Below are 20,155 nucleotides of genomic sequence, written 5' to 3' on the forward strand. Positions count from 1 at the left end.
TATCTATCACATACTTCATATCTTCAGTTTCCTTTTGGATTCTTTCTAGTTTTATCATTCAACTGAAAGTTCCATGGATCAGGATGGTACACAGGCTGGAGGATATGTTGCAGATCCTAGGGGAAACACAGAACAGCAGCAAGAATTAAATTCAGTACTCAGAGTTTTTTTAAATAGCAATTTAAATTAGTCTCCTTTAAGTTTTCTTTAATTTTGCTTCTTTAAAGGCTTTCTTTGAATCAAAAAAGTCTTCTGACCTTCTTGGAGTAATTGAGATGGCTGAGTATTACATATATCCCAAACCCAGGCTTTAGAACAGCTTTAATTGCAGAAACTACTTGGTTTCAGAGCATGGCTGTGCTTTAGAACTGGAATTGTGGGAACCTAGTGCTGGGTGAAGCACATCAGCCAGAATACTTATTTTAAAGACAGCTGCAAGTGCTGTGTTGAGCACAACCCTGCCAGAACGGAGAATGCAACTACTAAGTTACTGTAAAATTGTGAGGAAAGCACTGAAAAAAATTGATAACTCCTAAATTTTATTTATTTAAAGAGTCTCTTATTTAACTGCCTTTGAATTTCTCAGGATGTCAACATAACTTTTACTTCTGTGTCTGTTGCTGTGCTTTCCTGTAACAGTGGTAGCAGTTAGGAGAATTTGAAGCATTAAACTCTAAAGTATGTAAGAGATCATCCTTTACCATAACTTTTTAAATTGAAAATGACCACAAATAAATTAATATATTCTGTTGCTTATTTTTTCTTTTAGAATATTTTGCTGTAACATCTCTAATGTAAATGAACTTGCTGACCCACAGCTTATTTGTACTATTTGGATAAACAGTGTTCTGAATTACAGTATTTGTAAAGTCTTCATTTCTTGACTACTTACTGATTGGCTGTACTGGATCAACTTGAACTGAAATGTGTAAGCATTAGTATATATGTGTATTTATATACTTACAAATACATTCTTTGCATGCATTATATATACACTCATGGACACTGCTGAAATATGAAATAGTATATATACAAGTTATATGAAGTATATATAAAATACTCAGTACATATGCAGTACAACATACATATACATTAGATTTGTTTAAACAAGTTTACTTCCGCAAGCAGCTCTTACAGTTTAGACCTCAATTCTTAGTGTCAGTTACTATTTTTTAGGTGTTTTCTTTAAATACTTTGCTTTCAGTTTCTCATTGTTCTTTGAAAAGCTATTAGAGTTTTAAAAGAAAGCTTCATGGGAAAGGCTGGTTATCTCTCATCTCTCATCACAGCTGGCTTCTAGATTTTTAAAGCTTTCTTTGCCATGTTTTTAGCTGAGTTTGACATTTCCTTTTGGCCAAAGGTGGAAAGTGCGCCAAATGTTGCGGTGTCATGGCAGCCCAAGACAATTCCCTGGTTACAGCTGGGATGGAGTCAGTTGTCTTCCTAGAAGCTGTTGCAGTGCTGTGTTTTGAATTAGGTATGAGACCAACGCTGATGGCACACTGACATTTTTAGTTGTTGCTGGGTGATGTTTATACTAAGGGACTTTTCAGTTTCTCGGGCCCTGCCAGCCAGAGGGCTGGAGGGACACAGAAAGTTGTGATGGGACACAGCCAGGACAGGTGACCCAACCTGGCCAAAGGGATATTCCATACTGTGGGACGTTATGCTTGGTATATAAAGCTGGAGGAAGAAGAAGGAAGGGGCTGGATGTTCAGCATGATGGCATTTGTCTTCCCAAGTAACTGTTACATGTGATGGAGCCCAGCTTTCCTGGGGGTGGCTGAACACCTGCCTGCCCATGGGAAGTGGTGAATGAATTCCTTGCTTTGCTTTGCTTGGGTGCACAGCTTTTGCTTTACCCATGAGTTTTTTCACTTTTTCTCGTCCGATCATCTCCCTCATCCCACTGCGGGGGAGTGAGTGAGCATCTGTGTGGGGCTTAGTTTGGGGTTAAACTGTGACAGACAAGTAAGCCAGAAGACTGTAGTCTTTCTGAACTCTAATGTAGAGACCAGTTATAATATCTCAAGAGTATGTATAACCTTCTGGAAAGGTCATAGATGAGTTGAAGGAGGAATTTTTGCATATGAACATGAAGGTACCTACACATACACTGTGTACTTTTCAAACAAGTTGAGGCAATGTTCTTTTTTATGACATCCAACAAAATTAAGTAATGCTGTGACATACAGGTAATTTCTTGAAGCTCAAATCCAAGCAGTTTCTCAGATTTCGAAAACTAATAGAAATCATCTTTCTTCTATATATTTGTGAATTTCTCAGTTAAACCAAATCGAAGATACTATGTGGCATATCCATAGGCATGAGGTCCTAGTGTAACATAGGAGAGTCCAACTGTAAACAGCAAAAATACCAGTTTGGAATTAGTATTTTTTTGTTACAACTTGCTGGGTAGACCGCTCTAAAGTATCACTACTTGTTCTCAAAGAGGAGCTCTCCCGTCAACAAAATAGGGTCTTTCTCATATGACGCTAGTGAGTTACTAGTGACCAGTAAGGTTCATGCTTGAGGTCATTTTGTGTATTTTTTTATGCCAGCGGGTTTATACATAGGAGTTGTGGGTTTTGCAGTTTAATCTCATTGGTGGATTATTTTTAAGCCCAACTTTTCTGTAGTTGGTTAGAGCTATAAGTATTTATATTTTACTTGGTCACATTTAGATTGTGCTTTCTAATTGCTTTCCTCTTACCAGCTGCAAAGCCAGAACTAGATCTGACCATCACTCTCGTGGCAAACATGGGGGAAGGCAAAAGGCCTTTGACCTTAGAGCATGTGTCTTGGGAGACCTTGTGTCTTTTTGTTAACTTTTTAATACTTCTTCTGACATGAAAACTGTGCTTTTCAGAATGGATGTGAAAAAGCAGAGTAAACCAAAGAGAAGTGGTAAGTGATGGTACAGTATTAAAAGGACAAGGAAGAGAAAGTGGTGTCTCTCCGTGTAAAACTCCATGAATGCCAAGGCATTTCATGAAATAAATGTAAAGATTCTTCTTTTAGTAAGTTTCCTCAGTACTTGAGACAGCCAAGTGCTTATCAGACCACAGATTAGCAAGCACAGAGGTAGAATGTGAATCTACAGAGCCTGACTGTACTTGGTATTTACTGTAAGTTAATTACCCAGGAGAGCACTTATGGTATGGGTGAAAGTTGCCTTTTTGTAAGGTGGCTACCTAAGACTACTCACAAACAGTACCCAATTAACTGTTTGTTCATGTTGTGCTTACTGCATACCAGCTCCCCTGTTCCTGTGCAGTGGAAATGGCAGTCTTGGCTGAGAATTTTAGTGGTAGCTTCCTTCTGTGGAAAACTGAAGCCATCTACTGTCCAAAGAGAGCATCGTTTAAAGTGAAGTGTGATTTTTCTGACTTGTCCTATATCCTCAAAAATTCTCCAGTGTTTGTTGTTAGTGGGGTATTTGCGAACAACGTGGAAATTAATTAGGGTCTAGATATTTCTGGAAAAAAACTTATCCATTAGTACCTATATTAGAAGGCATTTTCCAGATAATAACTTCAGCAATAACTTATTTGTTAAATTTATACTGCATAGGCAGCTTCAAAATCATTAAAAAACCTGGACAAACAGCCATCTGCAAGTATGCAATGTCTAAAAAACCCCATCCGATAAAATGAACAATTTTTTTGCTCAGTTCATAGTTAGCTTCCATTGCTAGTTATCTTCACAGTACTTTTTTAAAAAAATATCTCATTTGGTAAAGTTCAGTTTAATTCTGAACATAACTCAATGGAAGAAATGTGCCAGGGTCCTGATTTCCTATTTCTTCCTGATTTCAGAACTAATAGATATCAAAAAATACTTGATCGTACATTTTAAAAAAAAAAAAACAAAACCCTGGGAAAAGTCATGCTTTTTTGTTTTTATCTCTGGCAGGTCTTGCAGCTCAGATCAAACTTTGGAAGCTTGTCAAGATCTTTTTCCTCTAATGCTTCAATACCACTTCTGCAGGTCACATAGTGCCATTGTCTGCTGGCGAGTTGCACCAGTTACGCCCTTAGGACACCTAGCACTATGTTTCAAAGCCTCAGACAGGTGTAGCTATATGGAACTACACAAATTATCATACATTAGTTTGACACATAAAATAGGCTATAATCCAGGCAGCTGTTTCTTAGTTGCACTAAACTGTTGAGGAGCAGGAAGAGAGAAGAAACATACAAAACACTTAACTTGCTGTTAAAGTCAAAAGATACACACTAATTAGTTTAGCTTGTAAGGTTCCCCATCTTTTTCATTATTGTAGTTGCTCATGTCTTGTACACATATACAAACACACCCAATGTGAATAAGACAGCATTTATGTGTAGGTTGAACCAAATGATTATAAATGAATTGAGGGATGTCTCCTGGGATTGGACATAAAGGTCTTGTAAACTGAAAATTTTATAAACAAACAGCTGTTGGGAAAATACCATTATGCTGTAATAGCTGCTATTAAAATCCATTAGCAATCTTGATGGCCTGTTTGAATTTGATGCATCATTTGCTCTGACAGCATTTCTTTCTAAAGAATTTTGTACAATATATGTAGATTATGAAAGACAGTAGTAATAGACTAGGAAATTAACACTGATTACACATTTTCCTTCTGTGTGCCAATCAAGCTTTGAAGAATGCTGTGTATCCTCCCATTTGAATGTCAGTGGATGAAGAGGAACACATTAACCTGAACAGCTGCAAAGCTTTCTCCATCACTGTGGGAGAATTACACAGCTCTGCAGAGATGAAGTATTTCCAGGTTAAACCACCCATGTGTCAGGAAAAAAAAATAATAGTGTTTTCTAAGAGTTTGTGTGCTTTCCTAATTGATGCCAAACTGTCATTCTCCTCCTGCTCACATCACAGATCCAGATACGGGCTGCCATAGGGGTAGCCACCACGGTAGCTTCATTATCATACCTATAATGAGATTTTGAAAAATCTGTATGCTAAGAACTATCCGAAAACTCTCCTCTTGTAAGAAAGTTCAAGTGTCAGTGTTTCATCTGAACTGACCCTCCAGACACAGGTATGAAAACGCAGGCAGTGGGATGTGTGTGCCCATAGGCGGTGGCGGGGCGGCACTCCGCTTATTGGTGGGTGCTGCAAGGGCACCATCTGGTGGGTGAACCAGAGTAAAAGACTAAACCTTGGTAGAGTGGTGAGATTTAAATGTCTTTTAATCGAGACTTCTTGTCTGCTCCCTTTTTTTGTAAAGCCTGTACTCAGGTGATGTACTGCTTGTTATTGTATATATCTTGTTTTCTATTTCTTCCTGTGCCTTATGTTTTTGAATGTTTTATTCAATGAACTTGATATAACAGAGTTCTTTGTAAGTATTATTCTGGTATAAACTCATATACCAATTTTATGGATACCTTCTTTCCCCTCCTTCTACCTACTTTGAGTTTCTTTGCCATATCCTCTTTCTCCTCTCTGGTATCTGCAAAACAGTATTTTGCTAAAGGACTGGCAAGGGACTCCGTGTCTTCTACTATTTCCTCTCCTCACTCCTCTCCTTCCTAGTGGCAGTACAGTGGTGGAAGTAAACCACACCTTGTATGTATGAATGTTATACCGCTGAAGAATACAGCAGAGCCATAGTCAGTTCCTTTTGTAAGAGAGAGGAATAGAAAGGTTTGTGCTTTAGTGTGTACAGAGAGGCAAGTTAGTGCCTTTATGTTCTTCCAGGTCTGGACCGTTCTGTCTTAATTTTTTTTGCAGATTTGGGGTTTAAAATTTTCTTTTTGTTAAGGATTATTATACAAGTATCTTCATCACAAGAGCAGTAGATCTATGATACTGCTGTTTATTCTGATGTTGTTTTAACAAAGTTGCAAGAGGCTAAAACTAGAGTAATACAGTAGTTGCACTATTTAACATGCAAGTGGTTAAAAGACCCTTTACTGCTTACCAGCTACTGCATGGTTGTGGTAATACATTATGCATTCCACTGTATGCCTCTCTCTAGCACTCAGCAGTAGATGGATTTGCAATACACAGTGTAGCGGAGGTAAAGCCCTTGTGTCATTCTGTACGGATTTTTTTTTCATGGATTGAAAGAAGGCTGGATGCTATTTGGAGCCCAGCTTTCTCATTTACATGTTAACCTTTTAAATAACATTTTCAGAAACTAAATGAGGCCCTGAATTTAAAGGCATCAAATTCACAGAGGCTGAAGTGAGAGCATTCTAAAAATGAGCCAGCAGGACAGAAAGCCTTAACTATGGGCCTAATTAATAAGGTGCTCATGCGCATATTTTTTACCTCCGTTAATTACTTGAGTTCCATAATGTTGGTAGGAAGTGGATATATTTTAAGTACATTTTATTTGTAAGTGTATTAGAAGTTTGACCACCCTACCACCCTATCTTTACTTCGTTTACTCCAATGTTCAGACAATACAAATTCAACATTTAAAGAACTGTATTCAAAACCTTAGTTCTGAAACGTTAGATTATCAACAGGCTACAGTGAAGTTAATGGGTAGCAGTACAAAATCTAGTAAATAAGTGGCTTGCTTTGTTCAATGAAATTTTGCTTTGACATTGCTGAGAAGTACTTGTTTCTTACTGTGTTAGAAAGATGCTTTAGTGACAATGCATGACTGTATTCATTAGGCAGAGGGTAGATAATTTTTTTAAGGCATTACAGCTATGCAAACTCAAATATGTGCTGTTAACTTGCTATGTATTTTTTTTTTTAGTTAATTTTATAATTTGTTACTGAATTTATTTTTAAATATATTTATTTACATGATTAACAGTCTTACTATAGAATCTACCTGACAGATTGGGCTTGGATCAAGATGTAAGTATCAGAAGAAAGCTGTAGTGGTGTGAGGAGAGTGACTTCTGCTAGCTGGAATCACTAGTGCACAGGCTGGAATTTCCAACAGTTGGTAGAGTCCATTTTAAACTTGCTTAAAAAAACTTGCAGCTTAAGCTGCAGAGGGAGTACCAATCTAATGTGACCACCACCAACAAACATTTTTGGAAACTAATTGGCCTGACTGCTGAACATACTGGAAAATAATGATTGTGCATGCAACTCTTCCTATAATGTTGAAATTTAGAGCACTTTGTTGTTTATCAATCCCAACAAAATAGCTGTATTATTGTTCTTTAGCCAAAAAAAAAATATATTTTTTCTATTTACACACTCCTAGTCATAATTTCTTTTAAACATTGAGCATTCTGTGTAAGTATCAAGTAAAATTAGAGTAATATTAAATGTATTCCAGCTGCTTTGGGCCCTGAGGGCCAGTGGTTGTTAAGCTAGATTTACATGCCAGTGTCAACAGAGCAGTGGTCCTGTGCCTCAGAGTGGTTAACTCCAAGTTGGATTCAGGGTACTGCCTTGCTTTGCATCTCAGTTTTTCACTTTTACTTGTCTAGAGGGAGAGCAAAGCGCAACTTTCTGATGCATACAACCTGAATAAGAAAAATTATGCTGGAGGATTTGATCCTGCCAGTTGTCATCTAGAATTTGCCTTACACAGAGCTGGTATTTTATTGTCAGAAACATGAACCAGCTCAATGGTAAAAGCTGCTGTCTTAGCTGCTGTAAATGTAAAACAGAGACAAGGGTGCCAGCTGAACTTCTGCCCAGTGTAACCAAGTCTGTGTCCCTTGACAGACATCTGCAAAGAACTTTGGTTTATCCTGTTTTTGTGTGTGTTGGTAATGGTTTCTTTTATCTCTTCTGACTGTTTAACAAATGAGTTGCTGAAGGCATTTTGCTTGCATAACTGTAAGTGTTTATTAGAAGAATCCTTAGGAAAACTTATGTGAATTACAAGAAACTGAATTGTTACTCTTATTTATAAAAAGACTGGGATTTTTTTTTGGTGGCAACATTCAGTGTACAGTATTTCATCATCTCTGTCCATTTCCTAGTTCCTGTTTAGAAACTGCCAGTGCAGATGAGACTAAAGCCAGTTCCACTTAAAACACATTGATCTCTCTTTGTTTGTGTGTATTGGAGGAAGATGTTCAGCTTCCTTAGCAGAGGGTTGAACTAAATGAATGGAAAATTAATTACTTTTTTGTCTCAATTTGTATTCCAGATGAGGGTTACTCCATATCAACAAGGCAGTATGGGTGGCCAAGCAAAATGCCAGTGATTTAGCATACAGTGCTAAACTGACTTAAAGTAGTTCAAAGTGCATTTCTAGAATTTTCACATACTTAGTAGAGAACTTTTACTTCCTTAAAGGGCATTTTGCTAAATGAGTGCCTGAGATATAGCATGAACATTGTCTGTAGGGAGCTGATTGGGAAAATACTTCCATGTACATTAGTGGCATCTGCCAAATCCTTTTATGTCAGTGAGAAGCTTTCCATTGACTTCAGGTTTGATGTGATTCTGAATTGGCCTATTCATTCAGGCTTGCAGAATGAACACCTAAAAGTAATAGTCAGTATTTGTGTGTTTTAATGTGCAGAGAATCTGGTTAGAGTAGGGCATTTCAAAGCCATTGGTCTGTGCTGCTGAAAGGAAAACATTTATTGTGAACCAAAGGATAAAAATATAATAAAGGCTGAAGTACAATCGAAGGGCTTTTTGCCTCAGCAGGAAACCGTATTTGCAGTTAGAAAGATCTGGGACAATAGGAAAAAACTATAAAAAGCTAAAACTAAATTCTTAAAGTGGCATTAGTGGTTCTTGCTGAGAATTCAGTTGCAATAGGCAGGAGAATGAGAAATTGGAAAAGGGAACAGAGAGTTCATGACAGGTAATAGGGAAAGTGAAAAACAGTCTAAGTCAAGATTTGCAGCACCAGAGGAGGAAAACTTGTAGGAGAAAAGAGTATTTTGGAGTCAAGAGAATGAATGGAAGAAGTATGGTTTTTGAGAAGAATGGTTTGCAATCAGAACGCCAAGAGAAGAAATGTTAAACAGCTCCTTTAGAAAGGCCAAATGGTTCTTTTTATTTAGTATCCTTTTCAAAGTAGTTTTTTTAATGGAGAAAATAGGTTGGGATCCTGCACAAGTCTGGATGCCTGATGGGCCTGTATCGATAAGTGGGCCATTTTATTTTATTCTAGATCAATTATCTTGCAAAATAATTTGCTCCTCTGTGTAAACAGAGTGAAATAGCTTTAACAATCAAGTAATTAGTGAGACTGTGAGATGCTTACATAGATTAGCAAAGTAAATGTAATGGGGAAAAAAGATAAAAGTGAAAAACATCAGCAACTTGGGATTTAAAATTGTCGTTTAACCTTTAAACAACCTGAAGAGATTTAAGGGATTACAAATTACTAAGAATTTTGGTAACTGAAACAGGAAACAGAAAAGCATGAGTGCATCTGCATGGCTTCATTTTTGTGTGAGGAACACTCGGATTGAAAAGCAGTATTCCCTAGCAGATTTTGTTGGTTGGTTTGGTTTGCTTTTTACTGATGATCTAATCATTTTACATCAAATACCATTCCATTTTAGAAGGAATTAATGCTGAGAGATAATGCTGTCCCACAAAATATTTTCCAAGTTTCTTCTCCTTCTTTTGACTGCTGTAGCTGCAAGTTTTAGAGTTCCATCCAGAAGATTTTTGCAGTTTTTGTAGTCTATATTTGCTTTAGAAATGTCGGTATTTTGTTATTAAGTGCAAGTCACACTCAATGATTTGTTCAGTGCCACACTGGAGGAAGAACTGCAGGTTACCCTCTACTTCCAGTACACGAATTGGGTTTCCCCCTCAGCATAGCGGTGTTAAGGAATGGGGGTATCCGCCTGTGGAGACATCTGTGCAATAGATCTCTGCTAGACCGTGTAACAACAACGTCAGGTGGAGATGTTTGCTGGATGCTGTCTTTGGGCTGCAATAGGAAGTCTGGCAGCATTTTTCTCTCCTATACAAAAAAGGGGACAGGGTTGGCTTCCATTCTATAAAAAAAAAAAAAAAAAAAAAAAAGGCAGCCTCGGGACTAATTCAGCTACATTATTTCTAAATACGCTTTTGGTTGAAGACTGATAATCGATTAGCTTGAATTTTTTGGAAAAAAAAATACTTTGAAAGTAATTTTCTAAGATTAGGGGAATGTTATTTCCTGTTACAGTCACAGAGGATATGTGTGATATGTATAGTGCAGAAGGTATAAATATATCTATAATTTCTCAGACTATCTGCCTGTGATGGTATCCATTTACAATATTGCCAACTTCTTGCTATTGAAAGTGTTTTTAATGGTACATCTAGTCTTGCTGTCTCCAAACAAAGAAAGTGTTCCTGATAGTAGGGGAAAAAGCACTGTTTTAACCCTCTATGGTGTTAGCAACTAAAGGGACATGGAACTTTTTGCCAGACAAAACTACATGTTTATGGGAAAATGGCAGTAGTATATGTTGTCATTGTTATGATGAAGCAGGTCTCTATTTCCAATTCAAGCTGCAAGCATTAAAAGTGCACATTAGAATAGCTCACCATCCTGCCTTAGCATTTTGTTTTTTTCCTTGATTATATCTTCAGGAAGAATTAACATTTTGATACAACATTTGTTCATGGATTTGCAGTGGTTAAATCAATAGTTAATGAGGTTCGTTGTGTAATTTGAGCTTGTAGTTTGTTTATGCTAGACCAACTTTATCCATACTCCAAACAAATTATCTCTTATAATCACCAGCCTGAAGATAAATCTCTAAATGTTTTTCTGATGATAGTGCTGTGGTTGGCAGGTGTTAGAAGTGCCTCCCAGGGACAAAGATTGAAGATGGGCTTGTTCTCACAAATCCTTCAGGCGAGGTTGTTTAGCTTTCTATCCTGTCATCTGCAGAGGAGCCTTGTATGGTGCCCTGCTAATGAAATCTAATAGGCAAAGGTCGTATATCTTTATGAAGAAAAATGCAAAGCTGGTGAGTGATAAATGTGCTCCATGGGGTTCAATGGACGATGCTTAGTGATAAAATCCATGTTTAAACAGTGTTTCAAATGGCTTGGCGTATCTCTGGGTTTTGTGCCTTAACTACTCTTTATAACAGTTCTTGTTACTAGTGATGGAATTAGATAAATAAAATAAATAGTTGAATATGCATGCAAAGTTGTCTGTGTAATTAAATAAATAGGTGGAGACTTTAAGTGGGTAATTATTTTTACTATTAATAGCATAATAAAAAGATGGCTCACAAAAGTACATGGCACTATTGCTTTTAAATTTGAAAGCTTTATTGGCTAGCAAGAGAAGCATAGTAGCTAGCACGAAGATGTGAAGATTTGATTAGATTCTAGCATCAGTTGTAAACCAAAAATGCCTTTGTCCAATGTGTATGTGTGTATATATATATATATATAAATGGAAACAAAACATGCTGGCATAAAATTGCAGATACAACTTCTAAAGAATGCAAGTCTGTGTCTTTAAGAAATTGCTAATCTGAAGTTAGAAGGAATTAAATAAACCAGATATTGTTGAATCACTGCTGTTTTTTGAGAAGTTACCAGTTCATTTGCTATAGTTATACTGCTGAGCTAAGAGACAGTTCTATAAATCAACTTGGGCTTGATGGATTCTACAAACCATTGCAATGAGTGCATGGAAGAGAAAAAAAATCTCTTCGTATTCCCTCTTTGACAAAAGGGTATGCAAAGAGCCTGAATGGATGAATGGTTGATTAATTTTGCCCGAAATTTTCTTGACAGCCAGAAATGTGTTTTTGCGTTACCATGTTTGCATGGGAATTATTTTGTAAGGTATGAATTATTTCATATAAACTTACACCTGAGACTTAGCTGGCTTAACTAGACAGCTCCTGGTCAGTATATATATGGTTGTGATGTTTCTTATGTTCCAATTCATCACTATGGCAAGTCAGCCTTTTGCTTGTTACCATTTGCTAGTCAGTCTACAGTGAAATCAAATGTGTGTGATTAAATTAATGTTGTAACTGAAGTGGTAGGTTGTGTCTTTTTTTAGTATTTTTTAATCAATTTGCAAGCTATGGAAAAAATCAAATGGAAGTTCTTAACCTAGGATCAGAAAGCAGAATAATATAAAGGAGAATAAAAAGATGTATCATACGCAATGTCCACTTGGGCTATTAATGAGTAAGACACAAACCCAGTGTTTCTTCTCTAAGTTTCTGAGGAAAATAATGTATTAGATTGTTTAACTATACTGTACTTTAGTATGGAGATTTTTCCTTTTCATTTTGTAAATATTTTGTGCATATTTTGTACAGGTGATACTTATAGAAGTGGTGCATAAGCTGGTCCCTGGAATCCTTTAGTTTTAGGCTTTGGATACTCATACCTGTGGTTTCAGAATAAGAGACTTTACTTTCCGTACAGTTAGCTCCAGAAAAACATGTATGTACTTATTTCAGCCTTTAAAATTATCTGGATAGAGTACATTTTAACATAGTGCAAGTACATTTCTCTGTAGTTTCCTGCTTGCAGCAAAAGTTGTACTGTTAGGATTGCAAGTTTTCTAGTGTGGCCCTCTAATCATTTTACAGAGGCAGAGTTTTAAAGACACACTTGAAAAAGGAGGTGGCTATTACAGAACACAGCTATATGTTTTGCTGTGTATTGTATTTTTGACAACTTCAAACTACTTTCCCATCAACTGCCAAAAATGCAAAAAACCCGGCAGCTTTATCTTTATTAATCATTCTTTTCTTATTACAGAAAACATTTGTTAACAATGATACAATTTACAAGTGCGTTGAATTGCTTCCCTTGTAAGTGGATATAGATAAGTGCTCTCACCTTTATCTCACTGGACTAGATGGTGTATATCCCTTCCGTGATTCCTGTGCTGCTGTGAAACCTTTTTAGTTCTAGAATTTGTGGTCACAGCCATCTAATATTACTGTGTTGTTCCAGTGCACGTCACAACAGTGTGCACACCATTACCTGTGTGCGTTCATGTGTCCAGGCTATGCGCTTAGTTTATCTCATGCAGTAGCAGCAGCGCCTACAGGACTTTACCTCCAGCCCTTCCGATCTAGTGCATGTGCACAGACCCCACCGACGCCAGGGAGCGTGTCTGGCTGTTATATTTCAGGCAGTTGTACACCTCAGTAGTCAGGGGAGGCTGCCTTGCTTATGGATAAGAATTTGTGTTCCTTCCAGTGGGTGGCAGTGATGGCCGCTGCAGGCAGGTACTCTAGCCGGAGGAAGGATGCTTGAAGCCAAATGGACCATTCTTATGTTACATGGATGACATAATGTCTCTTCAGATACATGGAGACACTGTACCACAGCTGAGGAATTCAGAGCTGTCTCTGCTAGGTCTGAAATGTGGAATAATGGAACTGAAGTCTGGCTGTCTACCTGAGCAACTTTTTTTTTTTTTTTTTTTAAATTTTGTGAATGAATCAAGACTTTCCAGTCTTCCGTAGAAATTGTGTGCTGTGCTAAATACATACAAAACATGGAAATTTTTATAAATTCTAGTTAAAAACAGATTAAAATGGACAATCCTGAATTTGAATACACAGAATTTGTAGTTGTGTCAAGTGCAGGTAAGACTTGGTTAGCTGTAATCTCAATTCATAAAGAGCAGATCATTGTTAAGACACTATCATAAAATGTACCAGTGCTGTAGAAGAGGCACTGTTCCAGTGTGAAATTGGCTGAACATACTTTCATTGAACAAAGCTTGATAATTTCTTTTATTATAATCTTTCTTCCTTCTAGGCTTTTTTTTTTTTTTTGTTATTCTGCATTTAATGAAAATAATAGACTAAAAACACAGCCATCACCTATAGTAAGGGGTGTGAGATCAGTGGTAAATAGGCATTCATCGTTTTATTCTATATGTAGTGTTGTAGAATATCCTGTTTAAATTTCCTTCTAATTTTTCTAAGTTAAGCTCAGGAGGCCTAAAGTTTAAACATAAACATAAGTGACTGGGGTCTTTATAGAGCAGGGTAGCACAAGCTTGCAGGTGCCCATTCTCCTGCTCTTTGGTTTAGGACCTAATACCTGGTTCTCACTGGAAACTTCAGACAGCAACAGGAAAGCAGAAGTGGCTGCTGTTTCAGAAGACTGATTAATACCTGTACAGCAGAGCTGCTATTTGGTAGATTGAAATGCACAACAGAAAAATGTAATCTTTCCTTACAGAAAAGACAGTGAATTTTGTATAGAGCATTTTCAACAGTGGTGTCGATTAAAAACAACAACAAAACAACAACAACAACAAAAGTAGTAAAATAGTGAATATACTTGTCCATGTTTCTGGAGTCTTTTAAATAGCTTACTGTTTATACTATTTTTTTCCATTTTTAGTGATATTACCTGAAAACTTTTATAAAAACTTGAGAGTCTTTTTCTGCTTTTTTTTCCCTTTTTTTCTTTTCTTTTTTTTTTTTTTTTTTTTTTAGAGGAGGGGGGCTTCTAGTAATTAGCTGGATTTACAACAAATGGCACACAGACTGTTAGCTCTGCATGTGTGCTATAACATTGGTGTTTACCCTATTATATTGCAATTTAAGTATGTCATAAAGTTTTATCAGTGATCACACAGAAATGAACTGGCATGCAGAAGTACTGACCATGAAATATTAAGAGAATACAGTGTGAAGCAGTATGTATTAACTTCTATATTGTGGTAATTGCTTTGGTTGTGCAAATTATAATGTGATACAGTGATATTCCTCATTTATATTTTGTGATGGTTGGGTATTTTTAGCAAATGAGTTGTCAGCAGAAAGGCTTCATTAGACCCATCAGGGTATCTGCCCATGAATAACGAATCCCAAACTGTACTGACAGTTTCCTTGAGCCAAAATGATGGAGCACCTCTGACAAAAGCCATATTGTGCGCTCCATGTGAAGAGTGTGAAGAACAAAAGAGACAGTTTGTTCTTAATTTGGTCAGGTTAATATTGACACAGTTAGCTTCGAAGAATCAGAACTGTGTGTAATGAACATTACAGTGATCACTTGGGTAGTTGGCTCTTGGCTTCATGAATCGGAAGGTGTTGGTAGAGACAGTTACAAATTCTGTTTGGATATTTTTTTGAGATCTTACTTCTTTTAAAGAAGCATCCATGTTTGTAGTCATGTTAACCATGCAGTTAAAAGAAGAGATTCCTGTAAGAAAATTGAGTTTCAGAGAATGAAGTTTCACAGCAATATACAGTCTACATAAAATGTTATTTCTCAAGAGAAATACATAATAACTGAACAGGTCATGTTCAGAAATCCTTCAAAAGTCTGTGGATTTCTTAAACTTTTTCATTCTGTTTACCTGGATGGTAAAAAATATTTGGCATTTTAGAATGTTCACCACATTGTTATGTTGTAACATTGTATAAAATATTTATATGCATTAGACAAAACAAATGCACAATTCCATTACAAATGCTAAGACACTAAATTTCTCCAGTATCCATATTGCTGTTAACTGCATTTTAGCATTTGCAAAATGTACTTACTGCTAGATTCTTTTTATTTCAGGTATATTTACAGTAATTTTTTTTTTTTGTGGTTGTTGCAGGTTACTTAGAGGGCATTACAACTAATAACAATGTTTACATATGCTGTTTACCTGCTGTGCACTATGCAAAAATTAGTATTTAAGCCAGCACATGCCAATAAAGTAAGGAAAAGTAGTGAAAGAATAAATAGCTAACTGACCTTTCTCATGGTTTCACTGCATGTCAGTGTATTTCCTACTATAATAGTTCATCAACAGTGTTTTTTACAGTGCTTGTAATTAATTTGGGATGTAGAAGCTTAACTGTTGAAATGATTAGCATTTTTTCATTTTTAAAGGAAATGTTTTATTTTCTGTTAGCATTTACAATACATGCAACATTCTGGTTATTTACTTAGGTTAGCAAATTTGTGGAATAGTCCATATGTCTACTATGTCTTTCAATATATAGTCTTTGGTAATTTATAAGAGTTTCTTCTTTGCAGCTGTCTGTATTTATTTGAATGTTTGAATGCTTGTGAAGGGAGTATTTGAATTGTGTTGGTACTAGTTTAAAAGAGTAAACTTTATGGATGTTTGGGGGAGGGATGGAATTAAAAAAAGGTTTAGAAAAAATATTACTTAGTATTTATTATATTAATAAAATTACCTTTGCTTATTTTAAAATTAGTAATTAATCTTTTTATTAATAGACCAGTCACCCAAAAAATTTGATGAGGTAGAGTCATGATGTTGTAAAACATGTAATCTGATCTTTCTTTTATTCATTAGTTTAGTCAACAGTGTTTTCCAGCGAATTTACTCTTTGACTTATGCTTTTAACAAGGTCTGTTTGCCATGTGTTTCATTTCTGGATGCACTTAGCGAAGTAACATCTTATGAGAAACATTTATTGTTGATTATGAAAATGACTGTTTATGGGAAAATTGAGTAACTTACATTGTCAGATATTATTCAAATATTATTTTTGCTTAGTAATAGTAATGTGTGAAGCTTGTGTCTTATTTCTATATGCCACAGAAAAAATAGGGTCTTAGCTTTTATAGGTTTGCTGAATAATGACTTCTTTGTCAGAAAGTTTTCTCATTGTCAGGCTGTGGGGTACAGTAATAAGTGGGATGTTATAAGCATCATTTTGCTTAACTTGGACTGTGTTCTACATGCCTTAATGACTTCCTCGGTGTTGTTGGTTGGATGTCACTGTAAAACATCTCTTGCCCTCTTGCACTTCTAAATCCTCAAATAATTTGTGTGTTTTCTTTAAAGATGTTGTTTTTAAGTGTGGTGTGTGGTGAGTGGTGCTGGCACATCTAAACCCATTCCCATGCTGCTCTGAGCAGTCTCTCATCAGCTGATAGCGTTTTGCACCAGGCAGCACTTGTCCATTATGAGCCCGGTAAAAAGAGCATGCAGACTCTGTGAGGTATCTTTTAAAACACTGTTTATTAGAATGAACATTATAAGGAGAAAACACTATAGATAATCCTACGTCCCTTTAGGTGGTGGGAGTCCTGGAGGGTGTGGCATTCATTGTATAAGCCTATGATCCATGCACAGCATTTGGGAGACACCCTGTTCATACAAGAGATTTCCACCTTTTGGTCATTTTAGCTATTAGAAGATTTTCTTACAAGGAAACAGCTCCATTCCTCATTTCTGCTGTCAAACAGAAAGGATGTCCATATGAGAACTTGTTGCTGCGCTGTTAGCTAAAGGCAGGGATGCACAGGTGATGTAATTGCTAGTACCAAGTGGGTGCTGCCTGCAGGCTTCTCGGGTGCAGTTAGCTGATCTAGTTTGCTCTGCGCCCAAAGAATATGTTTAGCACAACATAGCCCAAAGGCCAAGCTGGACGTGAAGCACAGAGGAAAAAACATGTATACATAACTGATCTCCTTCTGCAGCTTGTGCCCAATGGAGAGGGACAGGTAACCTGTTTAGAGTTAACCTTTGTGGTTCTCTCGGTCATCAACATGCTGAGAACCTCAAGCAGGAGAAATACGTACTCTGCATAATAGGAAGTTTGAGAGCATAGAGGAAGCTGAGAGAACCTCAAGTAGCTGGATCAGGTAATTACATAGGCAGTACAGATCCGTTTGTTATTGTTTATATTAATGTGGCCCAATGTGAAGCTGTCTCATCCGATTGCTTCACCAGGAATATGTACTTGTCAACTTCCCCACTTAGAGCAGCAAGGCTACTGGATCACCAGCTGCTGTGTCAGTTCCTCAGTGTTGCTTTTGATCGCGTGACAGAAGTTAGCAACAAACAGGGCACGAGGCAAATTCAGATTTTAACGCCTTCAGGGGGTTTACCATGACCATATGCATCTTTAGTTCCCGCTCTGACTGATAGAATTGACCTTTCATTGTACGGCCACACCCTTGCTGTGGTGACCATTCCCATCAACAAGTGGCTGCTAAGCATTTGGATGTTGTATCTTCTTGCTCCGTGATGCCCTAGTGGTCCTTGGCCTTAAAACCTAGAAACATACCTCTGATCGCCCTGCGTGCAGGTGTTGGCTCTCCAGTTGGCCATGGTTGTGAGTGGGGAGTTCTGCCTTGACATGTAGGCAGGTTAAGAGCTTCCTCCCTCTACTGCAGAAAGCAGGGATTTTCGGCACTCCCCAGCCTACCACTTTGTGAGTTCCAGCTGTGGTCTGAGATGGTGGCAGATTCTACCTTAGTCAATGTCACTTTCATGAGGCTTCCAGTTCAGTCGTGTGGTTTTAACAGAAATTTTCTAATTCCTTGCATTTTCAAGCTGATACAAGCAATATAGAGGATAAAGCATCATGAGGCATGAAGGCTGGACATTTTTTAGAATTATTATTTTTTTAGTTACCTTATGTACACCTATGAACCTTCTTGCAGAATTAGATCTGTGCTTGCTCCATGCCCTTCCCTGTGACCTCCCAATCTTTTTGAATTGACTGTGAGTGGGTAACTGAGATAAAGAGTTACCAGGATGGTTTTGAATCTGCTGTGGTTCAAATTTTTTATTCAAATAGATTTTAATTATTCCAGCTGCATTTAGGAATGTGATAACTGAAGTAATTTTTTGATGCTTAAGCACAAGCACATTTTGGTACTTTTTCCTAATATACCCAACACTTGAGTCTTCAGAAAAATGTTACTGGTTTGGATGTTCAAACCTTGGTTTTGAACTTACCATAGTTCCTTACCATAATCTCCTATTTAGATTTCATATCTGAATGTCCCCCACTAAACTGACAGCTGACTTCTGTTTGTGCATTGCTGTGCATGAATTTCACATAAAACTCTATTTTAGGTCCTATGTGAATATCAAAGTAGAATTTAATCTCATATCTTGGAATCTACTTCCAAAGCATTTGACAAGCAGATTTTTTTGGTTTAAGTTTAATTTACAGGGAGGGAGATGCATTTTATGGACACATTTGAGTAGAATAATAAATAGTATTTATATATATGTAACCAAAACAGTAATCTATTAGGTAGGAGACAGATGCAGGGGAATAACATGCCAATCTGCCTATACAGTTGTGTTGTGTTCATGATGAACTGCTGTTTATTCAGGGCCAGTGTAGCTTGGCAGCATCAGAAGAACTATTAGTTGGAAGATGACAAAAATTTTCTCAAATACAAATAGTAGAAACATAAAGGAGAAAATAACATTTCTAAGACTGTTCACTGGCAGCTATCAGAACTGAGGACTGAAAGGAGACATTTATACTTTGTGCATTACGTCCCCATGTGAGAAAGGGGGATGTATGGTTTATGTTGCAGAATCTAGATAATTCAACATAGGGTGAGTCCAAGTATAAGTGAGAATAGGAATGACAAATGCAGTGTTCACCTCCTGTGTATTTCATGTGGGGTGTGTATGAAAATAAGCATTTTTTTAATGCAAAGAGATTTTAAAACTATTTGACCTTACTCTGTCCTTATTTTGAGGGGTTATTGTTTGGGAGACTTGCACATTCAAAGAATTCAAAGAGCAGAAATAAAGGAATCTAAAGGAATAATTCATGGTGAAATTGTAGACAAACATGCAACATCATCATAGGTACATATAAAGGGCTGCAAAATCAAGTTAGCACATTCAGTTTCCTTTTGAGTGCTTGATTTTGCACCCTGATACTATTATTTTAACATCTGTTATTTTAAATAAAATATTGACGTCTCCAATTTCATAAATCATTTGTATTTTCTAGAAAAAAAGGGGTTTTATTCAAGAAATGGCAGTAATCCAATACTTTAAGCAACCTTGTGAATGCAAGTAGCAGGAACAAGAAAGAATTCTGTTTCAGCAGCAGTTTCAAGAAGGCAAAACCTGCACTGAGTATTTTAGCATTTTTCAGCAGTAAAAGTCCGTTACTGTGCTGTGAGACTGGTTCTTAATTTTTTTTTAAAGCACATCGCTGTTTTGAAAAATGGAATTGAATTCTGTTGCCAGTTAGAGACACTGATGATTATTAATGTTTCAGACTATTTTCACCACAGATTTGGATGGAAGGAGCATGGAAAAGATGCTGACATTTCTTTTAATTTCTTACCATATTTCAGGACTGCGTATTACACAGGAGTCTCGTTGATGATCTGAAAGCATTCATAGATAAATATGGGTTTGATGTACTTGTCATTTTGGCCAACTGTTTGTCAGATGAGAAGCAAACAAAACGACAAATAGCGGTATGCTCAGAAAACCTAGAGCTAGGCAATCAAGTAAGTACCTGGAAAAAGAATTAAATAACGTCCTTCCTGA

At 36.8% G+C, this 20,155-nt stretch overlaps 1 protein-coding gene across 5 annotated transcripts in view; it reads left to right on the plus strand.

The window, feature by feature from the left end:
- Positions 1-20,155, plus strand: part of PRUNE2 (prune homolog 2 with BCH domain) — a 144,161-nt gene that overhangs the window by 61,736 nt on the left and 62,270 nt on the right. For all 5 annotated transcript variants that reach the window (XM_055791111.1, XM_055791113.1, XM_055791112.1 and 2 more), the window contains exon 7: positions 19,957-20,115. In XM_055791111.1, coding sequence (XP_055647086.1) covers positions 19,957-20,115 — 159 coding nt within the window. The remainder of the gene's footprint in view (positions 1-19,956; positions 20,116-20,155) is intronic.

Source organism: Falco peregrinus, chromosome Z (assembly GCF_023634155.1).
Source record: "Falco peregrinus isolate bFalPer1 chromosome Z, bFalPer1.pri, whole genome shotgun sequence".
Taxonomy (NCBI): Eukaryota; Metazoa; Chordata; class Aves; order Falconiformes; family Falconidae; genus Falco; species Falco peregrinus.